Source organism: Pieris napi, chromosome 9 (genome assembly GCF_905475465.1).
Source record: "Pieris napi chromosome 9, ilPieNapi1.2, whole genome shotgun sequence".
In the NCBI taxonomy this organism is placed as follows: Eukaryota; Metazoa; Arthropoda; class Insecta; order Lepidoptera; family Pieridae; genus Pieris; species Pieris napi.
Genome location: NC_062242.1, coordinates 5992103 through 6009912, shown reverse-complemented (window position 1 = coordinate 6009912; position 17810 = coordinate 5992103). Strand labels below are relative to the sequence as shown.

Genomic DNA, 17810 nt, shown 5'->3' with positions numbered 1-17810 from the left:
CGATTAGAGTATAAACCATAGAGAAAAAATATCAATAGCGGCTGAGCCGTTTAAAATTATTACAATTACTTATGCAGCAAAATTTTTTACATGCAGAGAACAACAGATACTAAAAAAGTTATACGGAATAATTTCAACTATAAACTTTATATTCGAGCAATGATCAAATACAAATATACTGAAAAAAAGAAAACAACCAAAAATAAAAAAGGTAGTGTGGCACAACTTCCGCCCAATATTTTTTTTTAATGTTACAGGAGGCAGATGTCGCCAGGCAGAGATCGCCGCCGTTTTGTTTGAGAAAAATACCGATATTTTTTATGAAATCAGAATAAGTAACAATAAAGTATATACACAAAATTATATATTTGATTTTATCAGCTTACATATTGTGTTAGTTATCGTTGACACTTAGGCGAATCAGACATGTATATATATATTTACATAATCTCTGTGTTTTTTCGTTGCCAAATAAGATATTTCTATTTCATCATAATCACTAGTTTTCTGTTCATCTGACAAGTTCAATTGTATTACCGGATCCTAAATAACAAATATTGTTCATGAGATACCCTAAGTATCTGAGAAAGTGATTCCTGAAATATAATATGAAGACATGCCGGTTACAGTGCAGCGATTCGAGTATTTTTTTAATTTTATTCCTTGAACTCTGAGAAAGGTTTTATAAATTAGTAAACATATTGAAATATTTAGTTTTATTTATTGTATTTGAGTTTAGGAAAAGCGAACAGTCTTTATGGGGTAACATAGCAAAATCTACCATATGTTGGTATGTAGCTGTCGTCATCTTTTTTATTTCTGCCACATGATCACTCTATCGTATGAGTGGCCCAAGCATTAGCCAGCCAGTTTATTGAATGTTGTAACAAACGCTCCGTCTGAATATGTTTCAGGCTAGGCTAGGCTAGGCTAGTTAAGGCTAAGCTGTTAATTGAACGGCATATTAAGCTAGTTGGCTGCGACATAGCTACTAAAAAAGGTAGGCCAAGTCATAAAAAGTTTTGCATGAGACCAATATTGCTCTTGCTTCTATTTGTTTTTTTTTTAAGTTTTACGTAAATTATCGCTTAAGAATATTGAATTCCATCGAGGCCTTTTCCAAAAGGACGAGCTGAGTTTGTTCTCAAATAAAAGATCCCTGTTGCGCTGCAAAAAAAATCAATGTTATAATTACTGTGCAGGGGTAAGCAATATAATAATACATATTACGCATCTAACTTTCTATCAATATTCTCTCCCATATATATAATCTCATCTTCATCGTTGATATTTTTCTTAGCTTTCCAGTCATCGCAGCTCGTAGATTTAGCAGCTGGAAAAGCTTGTATGGAGTTTATTGACTCTGCGTAGCAATAAGGCGCACGGGCATGACTGCATAACTCTAAAAAACGAATTAATTAATAAATCACTATTGTAGGTAAATTGTTTCATGCTACGAGATATGTCGTAGATCATAAAATTGATGGTCACTTCACGGACGAGGCCACCCGTTTCAGGAAATTATCGATTCGATTCCAAGTCTGCAATCTTGATTTAAAAGTCTCAGAAAAGTTTGTATGTTAAGAGACGTACCTAAAGAGTTCTCACGACAGCCTGGTTGATGTCTCATGCCACAATTAAGCCAAACGTCAACATGCCCGACATTTTCTGATGTACCATATACGACAGGGTCACTATGGATACCTACTACGAAAATGGCATCAGTCTCTCGTAACGGATGTAGTAATGTAGGACTATCATATAGGGGCCCTGCTGGGTCTAAACCGGTGATTCTGAAAGATATCTTGTCATAAAATTATAAAGTCTAAATAATGGTTGGTTGGCTTAGTTCCATTAAAAAAGCGATTTAGGAAACAGACGCCGAAAATTTTTCTTTAACGCACAGTATATGTATGTACTCGTGGACAGATAACATTATAATAGAATTAGCGGGGAAAAACTGGATGAATGTTGCTCAAGACAAAGATAAATGGAAAAATATGGAGGAGGCTTTTACCCTAAAAGGGGCCATACAAGAACTAGACCAGTAAAAAAATAAATCTAACATAAATTTATACTAACACAACTAATACTAATATAAAGGAATGCAAACTAACCGATTGTTGTATGGATTAATAAAGCTTTAATTAATTAATTAATATATATACTCGTGTTTCATATCGAATTAATTGTATCTATTATTATAAACAAAAAAAATGGCAGGTGAAACTAAGCAACGAGGATTCGATGATAGTTAAAAAAAATAAGTACCTTCCAACGGGTTTTTGTTGTTTTGTTGTTTGCTTACCAGCGTGACCCACTAGATGAGATCCAAGTGAGTGTCCCATTAAATGTACGCGCTTCAAATCCAGTCCGTGGTTTGACAATTCTAGAAGTGCATCACCCAAGGCCTCGCCAATCTACAAATTTACACAAAAATGATATCCCCGAGGAAGTAAAACCAGTTCTAAATTTCCCGACATTATTTAAATGTAGGTGTAGATCCGATCATGTAGGTCTTAGGCCCTTTCTTCACTGCTCCGGTCCGACGTCGGATACCGGAATGAGTCATGAGAAAAATATCGGAAGACCGGATTGCGCTTCTCCACTATACCCGATCCGACAATATACAGTAGATCCGATACTTGTGTATTTATCATGCAACACTTATATTAACTAAAACCCATATACTTCATTTTATTAATAAAACGTTCTAAATTCTGAATATTTTATTGCCCTGGCTAGTTTATTACTTTTTTATATTGTCTATCTTGAAATATTATAATCTACTTAATAAATAGTTCACTAATACTAAAAATATAAATAAATAGCAACATAATTTGGTTTGGTCCAGGTTATCCAGATTCTTTCAAATTAAAGAAACTATAAATAAACCTGTGAATAATAATTTATAACCTCTTTGATATACTTGGACCGATAAAACACCGCGTTCCGATCTAGCAAGTTATCGGATCTATAAAAACCGGATGCCGGAGTAGTGGAGAAGCACGTAAGTACTGTTGTGAGTTTCGAAATCGGATCGGTAATTAACGTTTGCCGGACCGGAGCAGTGGAGAAACGGCCTAAGGCTAAATTACGTTTTACGCCAGCTTTCTACACGGTAATCCAAATGATATGGCGATTAGGTAGTATTATGGACACACAAAAGGTTCTTTCAAAGTAATTATGCTAAAATATGTATGTCGTCGTATTGTTTGAATAATATTAAAAAAATAGTCTTGATATACATCAAGGTAATACTAGTATTTCGCTTAAATCTTTAGTATTCATTATGTCTTTTGTTTCCTTTAACATATACTGATAAAAACAAAACATACAAAATACATATTATCTATATATCTCATCTTAAATAAATTAATGCTCGCAACATTATTTATTTATTTATTTACACTTCGTTACCTTATATACAAAAACATACGTATATAAAAATGCAGGTTACATATTAATTAACGGACGGCCTTATCGCTGGCAAGCGATTTCTTCCAGGCAACCCTAGTATGGCACCATAAAAAAACAAACACCTACTGAGGGTGAAGTACAAGAAGTGCATAAATTAACAAAAAGGAACAAAAAATAACATGTAACACTAACTATAATAGTGGTTTTTCTACGTATGAAAGAAATATCAAAATAAGCTTAATAGAATTCAACTTTACCTCTTTATAATATTAGTGTTGATGTACCAACTTGAATATTAGTATTAGTATTTCTTTACTTACTCTTTTAGCGTTGAGAATGCCTGTAGTTGGGTAATGAATAATGGGCCCCGCGATTTCAGTAGACGCTTCTTTTTCCCAATTTAGAAGTACATAGTTCATATCAGTGTTCTGTTTGAGTTCTATGTATGCCTTTGTTATAGCTATAACTGTGACTGTACTAGGCGTATTATTAAATCCAAACGCAAAAAACACCGTGTCTAACGTCACATTGAACGATGAATTTAATAGGCCTAAAGGCGATTTCAGCGGCGTTGACGTATAACTGCCATTACTGAAATCGATAAAAAATTGTTAATTACAAGAAAATGAATTAGATGTTAAGGGCTTTCCTCAAGTTTCAATCAGTTATCTGAAAGTGCGGCAATGATATGAGTTAATACCTTTTATTTACTATAAAAACACATGTTAATTATTTACATTATAATTACAAAGATGTTTTTTATTTATGTAAAATATTATAGAACTGATGAAATATGACTTTTTTAACATTAATTATATCTTCAATATGGGCATTTTTAATATAAAAACTTCTGTCTCCCAGTATTTAGGCGCATTAATAGAATAAAAAATCAGGAACTACTTTACGAGAGCTATTAATGTTAATTATGTAATTGAGTTGCCTGTCTATAATTATACTTATATATTTAAATTATCCTTTTACTGTTAAGAACATCGAAACTGAGGAGCCAAAGACAAAATAGGTAAAACTACTGTTGTAATTTCATCATAGCCAGATTTTTTACAATAAGGCCTTTATTGGTGAACAAAAAAATAACAAATAATGAGAAAAAAATAATCACCTGTCGAAAACCCATAAGTCCGCGGACTTAACATGGTATAGGCCTGAAAAAAAAACTTATTATTACTAAATTTTCTAAAACTGTTTTCGTACTTTTCACACATTTGCGTAAACGAGATGGCAATACACTAAAATTATAGAAATATGTACAACCTATAATTATTATATTAGTAAAAAAAATATAAATTAAGAGAAATAAAATCTTTCTTTCTCTTTATTTAATAAATATTCTAAATCTCACTTAATTGTTTTTTCATAAATATTCATTTGCATATAGTGTATATGCGATTAAAATGTAAAGATTAAAAAAAAAATACAATTTATTTTAACATCCAAGCAACTATATTTCTAACATAAGACCTACCTACTTATATTTAAAGTTTTTAACTATTTAATTTTCTTTCTCTTAAATTTCTAATTAGTAAAAGGTTTACTCACTGAGAAATATTACAAAAAGTTGAATAAACATTGTAATACAACGGCTGATAAAGGTCTGACAAAAAATGTGAAAACTCATATATATATATCTCAGTATATATACTCCGGTTTATGTAGTTTTGTAAATATAAAGTTACTTTACGCTTACCAATGAATGTTACTGGCTTCACTTTACTGTAATAATCATCGAACTGCCGAAAATGCATTTTTTTTTTAATAATAATAATATTTGTGAGAGCGAGTTTTTACTCTTTCCTTATTAAAAGAAATGTTTAGTGATCGCCTTCTCATATTGTGTTAAAAATCTTTAAAGTTTTTCACATTAATTAGTTGGTAGTAACAAATGATATTTTTTAAAGTGATTTCAGAAGCAACTCATTTTCAAGTTCGTTCAAATAATCCTGTGCAATATGAACCGTTGCGCGTTGGTATAAGAAGTCATTTAATTTGGTCTTCCTAATTGTTTAAATAGGGATTATAGAAATATGTCACATGGGACCTTCACAGAGGATAAACATTTCATATTGTTTTTTTTAAATTAATAATACTCGACTGCCATTGTGTCCAGTGACTTTTTATAATTTTTCCGAAAAACAAGATACATTATATGAATTCCAATACACTTGTTCACGAATGGTGTGTTAAACGTCTCGCGAAATACGCCCCGGCTACATCGGTAATATTATTATTTACAATATTCATAGGCGAGTCGGGGCGCTATTCCTCGCGAGACCAGCTCTTTCAGTATTGTTTGCCGCCTTTTTATATTTAATAATTATTTTATTTTATTGAACGCAGAACCGTTCCAGGCACGGTCTGTGCTTTGTTAACATGTCCTGTAGGCCGTTACGGTCTACAGTCATCTGCATTTGATGCTCCAGGACGTGCCTGGACGATGCGAATATAGGGCAATGTAAAAGCACATGTGCTACTGTTTGTTCTTCATTACTGCAGGTACACGTTTTGCTTGTCCTAATTTTAAACCTTTCATATTGTTACGAAGACGGTTGTCTGAAATGCTTCAAAAAATTGTTATGTCGTTTTCTAGATAGGTTTTATCATATTATATAGAAATATATAGAAAAATTTAAATTACTTAAAGTTACCTTTAAACATTTTATCAGGCTGGTCCTGAGCAAGTGTAGTTAAGGGGTACAGTTTTTTAGAAAACCCGTTCTGAGGCGTTATTAGGACTGGTTATACCTATATGGAGGAATATTCTAGAGTGAACCTTCTAGGTGTCAAATAATGACGGAATGACAAAGATGGCGAAAGAGAGGGAAGATTGGAACCTTCTCGAAGCCAGAATGAACATTCTAGAACGCCGTACGACAAGGTCGGAGCCAAAGAGATAAAGAATCCGTACGTTCTAGAATTGTGCAATAAGGGTAGGATAAGGGTAGGCTAGCTACTCGTTACTAATTCTGCCTAGAAAGTTCTCGAGCATCGTTCAAGATTATGCACAGGGATATATAAGCGGGCCGAAACGCGACCCTTTAATGCAGTTTCGCGTGCAATTACAAGAGATTAACACCGAAGCGATAAAGTGCGAATAGTGAAGACAAAGTACTGTTGAAAGTGCGCGTAATTGAAGTATGTAATTAGTGACAGTATTTTGTCTATGGTAATTATTGTATTACTGCGTGTTTTTGGTACAATTAAAATCCTCGTTTATTTTATGTATTTTAAACTACACCCTTGAAGAGATCTACGGCGTAACAATATTGTAACATTAGTACAAATTTAATATTTTTTTGACGTAAAGAAATGAAAGATTTCAAAAAATTAAGATTTAAGTAATTTGAATAAATGAAAAATGTTTATTTGTATCTCAATTTTACAATTAATGCATGAGTTGAGACAGCCCCCGTAAGTAGTCAGAGACACTTGTGTTGGGGTTGGCTCGCTACTTCCATTATATTTTATACAATATTGAGACAGTTGTTAGAAAATAATACAAAACAAAACAAAACCCAGCTAAGAAGCAAAGCCGGTAAAAAATTAAATAAATAAAATGAAATGTAATTCTCATAGTTTCTCTGACAATTCTATGAACTTATTTTATGCATGCGTAGTTGTGTGTGTATGTGCACATGTGTGTGTGTGTGTGTGTGAGTGAGTGTATACTTGTTGTTAAGTATATAATTATGTACGTGTGTGTCAAACTAGCGAACTCGTACTAAAATGTGCTCAGTTTCCTCATAAGTTAAAGTTTTTAGCCAATCTGTTATAACTTCCTTACATTCATACAAAACTCTAGGATGAAATTGAAGTTTAGCGTTTATTTTGTTGTAAATATATGCAGACTGAGTCACGTACTGACGGCTTGCAAAATTCGAACGAACCGTTGCGGAGCAGGCCACAATATCACTCCGTCTTCTATCCCGACTGGCAGAATTACATGGAATAGATTTATGTAGATATAAGGTCACATTTAGCAGGTATAATTGTCTTACCGATAACAATCCACTTGTTCTGTATAAGTTAACTGTGGGGTATCTATATGGTTTAAAGTACATCACTTTTATTAGAGACCGCTGGGCTCTTTCCAGCTCAAGAAATTTAGTTTTTATGGCACCGCCCCAGACTGGTATGCAGTATGTAATCACTGATTGAGCTAATGCAACATAAACATTACTGAGTATCACAGGAGACATCACATGGCGTAGTGTCTTGAAAATCCAAATCAATATCCTTACACGTGACATAATAGCAGCAATGTACGAGTGCCATGATAGACATTCATCAATAATTATGCCCAAGTATCTTGTAGAAACAACTTTTTGAATAATTTGACAGTTGCACTTTTGTGTAAAGCGGTCCCGCACACTCATGTATCCCAATCCCAATATCCGCACCAGGTTTAGATCTCTGACTTGGAGAAAAACAAATAAAGTTGGTTTTTGGTAAAATGAAATGAACATTGGATATATATTTAATCTCTCAATATATTTTGTAATACATATAAATATATTTTTTTTATTAGTCTCATACATATTATCCATTATATTCTAATACTATTTAATTCTCAAAACAATTGTGCAAACAAGTCATAAATTGTCGAATTCATTTCATTCCAAGGTCGAAGTCGAACTAACATATTTTAAAGATAAGGAAAGTGAACACGTAAGATGTGTTTGCAAATGCTATGAGGGATTTCATACTGAAACGGTTTTAACTGCTATGTTCATATTTTTAAATGGCATTATATTGCGACAGGTAATAAAAATAAGAACTGCCATTTCATCCGAACAAGTCAACAGGGTTGAAGTAAGAAATAAAAAATATTGTTAATGGGATTTTATTGATAGAAATATGGACTAAGCTTCAATCCCTTCAAGTCCTTTGCCAAACGGAGACATCGTGTTTGTTCTCATGTAAAAGTATCCTCTTGATCTAAAAGAAAACATTATAGTTAGTATAATATGTTCTTTGCATTGGTGTTTTGTATATAATATGTTCGTTTATTTGTTTAATATTTTGGTATTAAACAATATTAGCTGACAAGTAAGCGTAGACACACTCAGGTATAACGTAAAATCGTCCTAAGAGTATTGTAAAATGTTAATAATATAAAAAGAAACAATTGCAACTCACTTCCTGTCTATATTCTCGCCCAAGTATATAATCGGATGTGTGTCGTTGGATCCTTTTTTGGTTTTCCAATTGTCGCAACTATCGGCCTGAAGAGATGGAAATGCTTTCGGGGAGTTGATAGCCTCAGAGTAATAAAGCGGGGCCCGGCCGTGACTGCAACCGTCTATAAGGAGTGAACATTCTTGAAGATCGGAGGGTCTTACACATTATAATGATTTGTTGTCAAATGAATAAACACATTTTTATTTTATTGATTTATAATCTTTTACGAATAAAAATTACAATAAAGCAAACCTTTCATTTAAGCATAATACTTTAATACGATTAATAATAAAAAAAATAGAATCGGCACTTGAAATAGAACAACATGCAAAAGCTGCTCTTGCCTATATAATAGATATAAAAAAAATAGACTCAGATTTGCACCACAAAAGCGACCACCTATCTAATGAAATGAAAAACACCTAGTTTTACTCTAGATCCTAAATTGAGATTTAACAAACATATCTCCACTATATGCAGCAACAAATATTTATAAATAATTAGCGAAGGCATGAAAGATTGGGGTCTACATCGAGACGTAATTCATATTATTTATACAGCAGTCATCGCGCCCATAATCCTATATACGGCAGCAGTTGTACCTGCAGCCACTAAGCTGAAGCTTTGTAGAGCTTACCGAATCGTATCACTGAACGCCAGCTTGACAAAACAAAAGTTTACGCACCTTTAAACTTTTGCTTACTTTACTGTAAATAAAATACAAAAAGTTGTTAACAGAAATAAGCTGTGAAGATAAAATACCATACCTAAAAACTTATTCGGACATCCAGGTTGAAGTTTCAGGTCACAGTTGGGCCATATATCAATATGCCCGACATTGTTTGATGTACCATAAAGTTGGGGGTTTGTATGTATGGCTACTACAAACACGGCATCGTCCTTATTTAATCCTTTTAGTAAAGTAGGCTTATTGTACAGAGGTCCAGCTGGATCTAATCCTGTAATTCTTATTTCCTTTTTTATTATTTGTTAATTCTGTTAAAGCAGGTAGTGAAATGTTGAAAAAAAATTGATATATTTATTAAGAAAAAAACTAATTGTCATACCTTCCAACGATTTTCTTTTTCTTTTGTAGTTTTTTACCAGTGGCGCTTAATAGATGAGATCCAAGAGAATGCCCTATCAAATGCACTTTATCTAAATCAAGTCCAAGTTTCGATAATTCCAAAAGGGCGACTCCTAATTGTTCTCCAATCTTGAAAGGTATTAAATACAAATTATTCCTTAAACTGTCAATTGTTCTAGTCGGCTATTTGTCTTAGTAACGGAACATGCGTACCACCCTGTCCTATACTTCAGGGTTAAAAAGCGCAGAAGACTGATCACTGACTCCTCACGTATAGATCTTCACTGTTGACTATTAGCCTTATATAAAAACTGGGCGAATTATTGATTTATTGCTATTGTCTTACGTCTATGCAATCTTTTCATAATACACGAGTACGAATGTAAGATTGAAATAAGATACACTCGTTAAATTATTTCGTTAACGAATATAACGACTTTAGAATTATGAATAGTATTTACATAAATTGGTTTATTCGAATATTAGAAATTATTGGAGTTTACTCCTTAAGAAACGATTTGAGTTATAAGGCCCGGTACGGAAATTTTATGAGGAGTAAAATCAAGTGTAACACGAAAAGTTGAGGCGTTATGTAGAAAGAGACAAACATATATATCTGTAGGATTGAACGTGTAAAAGAATGAGATGGAATACATTACACAGACTTTTCTATTTTGAATTCACGTTTTGACAGCCACGTTACAACATTGTCAGTGTTGACAGGTGTAAAAAATAAAAGTAGATTGTCTAGCGTGCCATAGAGTTTTGTCAATAGTAATGGTCAGTGAAATTAAAACTAAAAAGATTGTTCATTCTTATTCTTCTCTTACTATAAAGGTAACTTTGGTCATAGAAAGAAAATCCTATTTGGGCATAGATGATGTAGGTACGTTTTATTACTACTACAAACATTTATATTATAAAAAACATAATTATAATATTCTTACCAGCTTTAGTATGAAAATATGGTCGACAGCCACAGAACATTATCGCCATCTTTGTTCTGCAGTGCATTTGACACAAGCCGAAACTATAAGCCTGGGAAACACCGCAGCTTATTAGACCAGTCAGTCAAGACAATTAATTCATAATAATTCCAAAAGTTTTCAAATTTTGATGTAAGGTCGGGAGTGGTATTAAAACAAACTATAAAATTTTGCAACCTGCTCTGCGGTCCGGAACATTGTTAAAAATAAGTTTTGGTCGTGAAAAAAATTCCAAAAGTTCTGCAAACTTGGGGAAGTTTTCGATATAATATTTCATATCACGTATAAATTCTCTCTGCGGGTACCGCGTCACAGTAAACATTACCTCCGTAAATTTATTTAAATTAAAAATAGAACTAGTGTGTAAAAGAGGTTAAAACACGGGAACTAGGACATTTTAAGCAACAGTTTCACGTAATAAATTGTGAACAATCAATACAGTGTATTAAACAGTGATTCGTTAGTCGTGATCGAACAAATTTGTTATCCGCCATACTGCGATGGACATTTCTCGTTTGTTTGTGGTTAAACATCAGAATAATTGTTGCAAAAAACTGACATAAAATAGTGAAGTGACTTTTAAAAGTGTCTTGTGCTAATCAAGTACTTTAAAATAAAACCTAAACACTGTTTTGGACAAATCGTAATTGTGTTATATACGATTTATTCGCAAGTCAAGTAATGAATTGATTAGCACTCGTAACAAGTTGTTAGGAACATCATACACACTGTCGATTGTGGATCAAATCCTGTCGCGCACATACCTACGAAACGAATACTTTTTTTATTTTTTTATTTTTACCTGTAAACAACAATGGAAGACCAATTTCAGATGTTGTTTGAGAAAATGAGAATTGAAATGAAGGAACAGAATACAAGATTGGAAGAATCATTAACAGACAAGATAATAAATAGAATGGATGAGAAGTTAAAACCTATCTTAGCAGAAAATGAAAACCTAAAATTAAAAGTTGGATCCTTGGAAAAAGAAATCGAACATTTAAGAAGATCTAATAAGGAAAACAATTTAATCATTTTTGACTTGAAAGAGGAGGAATGTTCTATTACCGAGTTACTCCAGAATTTCCAAAGGCAATGCCTGGCGGATTTAAATATAACACTCGAAAACACAGAGGTAAATAAAATATACCGTATCGGAAAACCCAGAAAACAGGAAGGAAAACCAAGGCCGATTTTAATATCCTTCGTTAATAGTTGGAAGAAGCACGAAATTCTTAAAAATAAGAGAAAATTCAAGAAATTGCATATTTCTGAAGACTTTTCCAAAGAAGTGTTAGAAAAAAGGAAATTATTGAAACCAAAATTAATAGAAGAACTAAAGAAAGGCAAGATTGCATATTTAAAAAATGATCAACTTATAGTAAAGGAAAACTGTTCTAACACAGACAAAAGGAAGAGAGAATTATCGGCTTCTCCACAAACTGAACAAACGGGTCAACCAAAAAAGCAACAGGCACTACTATCCTCTAAAACTAATCGAACAAATGCTTTTGATATGATGAGGGCCAGATCGAGCTCCCTTTCTACTTCCTCTGATAAAAGACCATAGCAATTATATGTTAAGCAGAGAAACAAATTTAACCAGAAAACAAATAATATAGTAAAAACAATCTCCCCCAATACGGCTGGTCCCCGTGGGGGCAGTAGACCACCACCCTCCACCCAAAAAATAGAAAAACACTCTCGCCATATTCAACGCACACATATTTGTACAATGAATGTAAGGTCACTCGTTGGCAACGGCCGTCAAGAGGAATTGGAACATGCCCTGCAGAACATAAAGTGGGATATTCTTGGCCTCTCTGATATTAGAAAAGAGGGAACACACATTGTTGAATACGAAGACTACATCTTTTTATACACCGGAAAGAAAAGTGGAAGAAATGGTGTAGGATTTATGGTTAAAAAGAAGTTGAAATCAAATATTTTAGACTTCGAGGTTCTATCAGACCGAGTAGCAAAACTTGAAATGGCCTTTAATAATTATAAGATTAACATAATTCAAGTTTATGCCCCCACAGCGAAATCAAGCCAAGAAGACATAGATATTTTTTATGATAGCTTAAATAATGCACTAGTAAACACTCTGCCATATACAATTGTGTTGGGAGATTTTAACGCACAAATAGGACGAGCCACTCCAGATGAAAAGTTGGTTTTGGGTTTATGGGGACACGGTAAAAGAAGCGAGCGAGGCAAACGTCTTATTGACTTTTGTTTAGAAAAACAATTGTTTATTGTGAACTCTCAATTCAAGAAAAACACAAAAAATAAATGGACATGGTTGTCACCAGATACTCGAACCGCTAATGAAATAGACTTTTTTATTATTAAAAGACCCTATCATCATACCGTCGAAAATATAGATATAATTAATACCACCCACCCAACAGATCACCGTATGGTTCGTGCAACAGTGACAATTACAGCAAAAGTTAGAAGTAGAAAACAATTTAAAGGCAGACAATCAGGACTGAACCCACAAGAACAAGAAACACTCAAGAATATTTTTTCGGTTCAACACACTGAAAAATCTAAGAATATCCAAGAACAATATAATAATATAATACATCGAATTAAAACCAGTGTCGAAAAGTTACCAACAGTACCAGGGATAAAAAGAAATGACTACATAATAACTGGAAGAATAAGAGATATGATAAATGAAAGAACTGAACTAAAAAATAAACCAAATAAGTCAGAAATTGAAAAAAAGCGTCTTAAGCATCTATATGGAAAAATTAGAAAAAATATAAAAAGAAATAAAGAATATTATCAACTCAAAATATTAGAAGAAGAAATAGATAAAAGGCGATCAGTTAAACGAGGAAACAAACGGATAAATAATACAAAACAATGGGTACAAACACTAAAAAGTCACACAAATGCAACAATAACAAACAGAGATAATATATTGAATATAGCGACTAATTTCTACAAAGAACTGTATAGTTTGCAAAATAAGCCACTAGATGTTGGTAATAATGACATATTACAATGTTATAAAAATGAAGAGATCCCTTTGCTACTGGAAAGTGAAATCAGGCATGCCATAATGAAACTTAAATCTGCAAAAAGCCCAGGAGATGACAACATAACTAATGATATAATTAAAGCAATAGTAGAACCTCTAACATCACCTCTCACTGAACTGTTCAATGAAATTATAAAACACGAAAAAATACCTAAGCAGTGGGAAACATCTGTAATAACATTACTATATAAAAAGGGAGACCCAATGAACATCAATAATTATCGACCTATAAGTTTATTGCAATCTACTTACAAACTTTTTACAAATATCATCCTTATTAGAATGAAGAAGGAGCTGGAGTTCCAACAACCAAGAGAACAAGCTGGTTTTAGAAGTAAATATTCAACGCTAGATCATATATTCACACTTAGACAAGTCATTGAAAAATACATGGAGTATAAAAAGATAGTGTATATAGCCTATGTAGACTACTCCAAAGCCTTTGACACAATCTTACATAACAAACTCTGGCTAGCTCTACGGGAACAAGGAATACAAAATAAATATGTTAACTTACTAGAAAAGATATACCAAAGAAGTAAAGCCACAGTCAAGTTGGAGAAGAAAGGCAACATGTTTCAACTGAAAAGGGGTGTTCGGCAGGGCGACCCCGTGTCGCCCAATTTATTCACCGCACTTCTAGAATGTATCTTCAGAAAGCTGGATTGGTCACGGTTGGGAGTAAATATCAATGGCGAAAATTTAAGCCATCTTCGGTTCGCAGATGACATTGTTTTAATAACTGAAAAGCATGAAGACTTACAATACATGCTTCAATCCCTAGAAGACACAAGTAGAGAGTGTGGACTGGAAATGAACCCTGAAAAAACATGCATAATGACAAATGGCATAAATACAGTATAACCGTCAACAGTAGAAATATAGAATATGTTGACCAGTATGTCTACCTTGGTCAAAATATATCATTCAAAAGCCATTATATAGAGGAGGTAGAGAGAAGAATTAAAAAAGCCTGGAGTTCATATTGGTCACACAAGCACATTTTCAAGTCTCAAATGAGTTTATCACTGAAGAAAAAAGTGATGGACTCTGTTGTGACACCTACACTACTGTACGGCTGCCAATCGTGGCCTATTACAGCTGAAATAATAAAGAAAATCCAAACATTTCAACGATCAGCCGAAAGGAGCATGTTAGGCTTGAATCTTAGGGACAGAATTCAATGTACAACAGTACGAAAGAAAACAAAAATTATAGATGCAGCTAAAATGGTGTGCCGCCTGAAATGGCGTTGGGCGGGGCACACAGCAAGAAAGTGCGACAACCGATGGAGCGAGAGAATGCTGCACTGGTACCCGCGCGATGCGCGCCGGCCACAGGGGCGCCCGCGCCCGCGCTGGGCGGATGACATCACCGCCGTCGCCGGGGTCACCTGGCCGCGCCTGGCCCACGACAGACACGAGTGGAAACGGATGGAGGAGGCCTATATCCAACGGTGGACAAACCAAAACCTGACAAGCAAATGATTATTCCCAAATGTTAAAGTGTATTTTACGTAATGTTAAAAGTTAATTTTTTCAATTCAAAATCAATGAAAGTTCTAATCTATTATAGTTAAGTTTTGGAAATAAAGGCTATTATTATTATTATTATTATTATCACGTATAAAATTTGCAACCAACCTAAGTGTACGGAACATTTTTTGTTATTAAAAATTAATGTTTTTCTTTATTAAACTGAAGGAAAACGTTCCAAAAGTTCTGCAAATTTGACAGATATATCGAAAATAAAATAAATAACAAAAAATGTTCCGTACACTTAGGTTGGTTGCAAATTTTATACGTGATATGAAATATTATATCGAAAACTTCCCCAAGTTTGCAGAACTTTTGGAATTTTTTTCACGATAATACAGCAAAAATTAATTTAATTGCAATTTTAACAATGTTCCGGACTGCGGACAAGGTTGCAAAATGAGATTTATTGTCGTCCCAATGTACCATTCACTTGACCGAAGTTTGAAAACTTTTGGAATTATTATCAAATTTTCGATTTCGAATGTCTATAATGACTGGCCTATATAAAGTATGGAAGTCGTTCGTGCCGTTTTGTATAGAAATCAAGATTTATTTTAAATAAAATACTTTATGTAATACGCTTTATTGAAGTAATATAAATAATCCGAATAATTACAGATATATGTTTGTTTCTCTTATCATTTTAGCAGATGCGTTCATTTACCCTTTTTTTCTATTCGATATATATCATAATTATCGTTCGTAAGGAGTAAACTCCAATCGTGCGTCGTAGCTGACACACACACACTTTTTTATTATTAAGATTTCTATGGCTTGCTCCTGGACGGCTTATTACGCGGAAATATAAGACTACAAGTTTTTTTAGATTTTTTTTGATGGTTTGTTTTATCTAAAGCCAACCATAAAATTATATATTTACTTACTTTCTTAGCATTTTTGATGCCCGTTGTTGGATACTGAATTATGGGCCCTGCGTCTTTACTAGTCGCTTCCTTTTCCCAATTAAGAAGTACATAATTTACATCAGTGTTATCTTTGAGTTCCATGTATGCATTTGTAATAGCTATAGTTGGGAGACTACTAGGCGAACTATTAAATCCAAATGCATAAAATACAGAATCAAACGTCACATTAAAAGATGTATTTAGTAGGCCTAGAGGCGACGTAAGCGGTATTGATATGTAATTGTCTTTGCTGAAATAATAGAAAATATTGATTTTGTGGAGAAAGAATGTGCGCAGTGATTGTAGATGTAGATTGTAGGTATCGCTACAATATATTTACAAAATAATTTAAATTGCCTTAGCTAGACATACTAGAGATTAACGAGTTTTCAGTTAACTGTATGATTAAAGTATTTTTTTTTTAAATTAAATAATTCCATTTGGTTACGAAGGAATTAATTCCAATCATTATTATTTTTCAATTCAGTATGGGGTTGGTGAAAGATACAGTTGACGGCGAAATAGGCTTATAAAAAAGTCGATGGACTGAATGGAAAACATTAACAAACACATGGATTAAGTAACTCTAGAGGTCATGTAAGTAAGAAGAATGATATCATTAACGGTAGTCACCATATTTGACAAACTGATTAAATATTAGATTGAAACGATATTTTAACAGCCCTTAAACATTATACCGTTATATAAATAACTTCCCACAAAAACTATAAATTAACAAACTAGAAATAAATAAAACAATACCTTTTGTAAACCCACAAACTTGCAGAGTGTGCATAGTTGAAGTCTGAAAAAAACAAATTTTTATTTTAAATGTTAATTATATTAGTATTTTTAATATATTTAAATAAAAATCTTAGAAGACTTACAGATAAATATCACAAACAGGCGATAAATCATATTGGCAGAAGTATCAAAGATGGGGCAGAAAATGTCGCTTTGAACCAAAATTAGTTTTCTTATCAAAAATTATTAACGACAGCAACGTGTAATATACGTCATACATACACATAATAATTAAAATTGGATGACTGTACAGATATAAAACTTAAGAAAGAATAATGATTTGTGTTTCTTAGGAGCGGAGTGTATGCACGTCAATCAAATCAAATGGCTTTGTTAGGTAAATTAATCCTAAAATGGGATACCAAGTTCATTATATAATGTTAAAATATAGAAGATAGAAACTTTTTATGTACAAAAAAATACATAAATACATTGTTTTCTTTCAATTGAATGCTTAAAAATATTATAAAATATAAGTAGAATACTTTAATTTTATAACACTGCGCAAGCGGTGAAGGCTGTTAGTAGTAGTAGTAGTAAAATTAATTACAAAAGTAATTAAACAAAAACTAAAGTAATTAGAATATATTTTAATTATTTGTTGCAAAAAATGTCGAGTCGAGCATATTAGAAGGCAGTATTACGACTGCAAAACGCAAAAGTTTTACGCAACGCAGATTTTGATCGCGTTCAGACCACAGCTTGAGAAACGGGCGAGGAGGCGTTGGGGCCTCCTCAGCTACCGACTTGTGCAGATACTGTCCGGACACGGCTGTTTTGTGTTATCCTGGGCACACAGAGGGCAAGGGCAATATAATT

At 33.1% G+C, this 17810-nt stretch overlaps 2 protein-coding genes across 2 annotated transcripts; both read right to left on the bottom strand.

Moving 5' to 3' along the window:
* Positions 1 to 1448: 1448 nt before the first annotated feature.
* On the bottom strand, positions 1449 to 5013 carry LOC125052587 (lipase member H-like). The gene is made up of 6 exons (XM_047653513.1): positions 4978 to 5013; positions 4541 to 4583; positions 3741 to 4011; positions 2272 to 2420; positions 1594 to 1793; positions 1449 to 1453 (listed from the first exon to the last, which is right to left on the bottom strand). The coding sequence occupies exons 1-6, from the start codon at positions 5006 to 5008 to the stop codon at positions 1449 to 1451; spliced, it is 699 nt and encodes a 232-aa protein (XP_047509469.1). The 5' UTR covers positions 5009 to 5013.
* A 3249-nt stretch (positions 5014 to 8262) lies between these two features.
* Positions 8263 to 17223, bottom strand: LOC125052220 (phospholipase A1-like). The gene is made up of 7 exons (XM_047652903.1): positions 17075 to 17223; positions 16950 to 16992; positions 16167 to 16437; positions 9684 to 9832; positions 9384 to 9583; positions 8575 to 8737; positions 8263 to 8373 (listed from the first exon to the last, which is right to left on the bottom strand). Exons 1-7 carry the CDS (start codon positions 17103 to 17105, stop codon positions 8298 to 8300), a joined length of 933 nt encoding a protein of 310 aa, XP_047508859.1. The 5' UTR covers positions 17106 to 17223; the 3' UTR covers positions 8263 to 8297.
* Between the last annotated feature and the right edge of the window lie 587 nt (positions 17224 to 17810).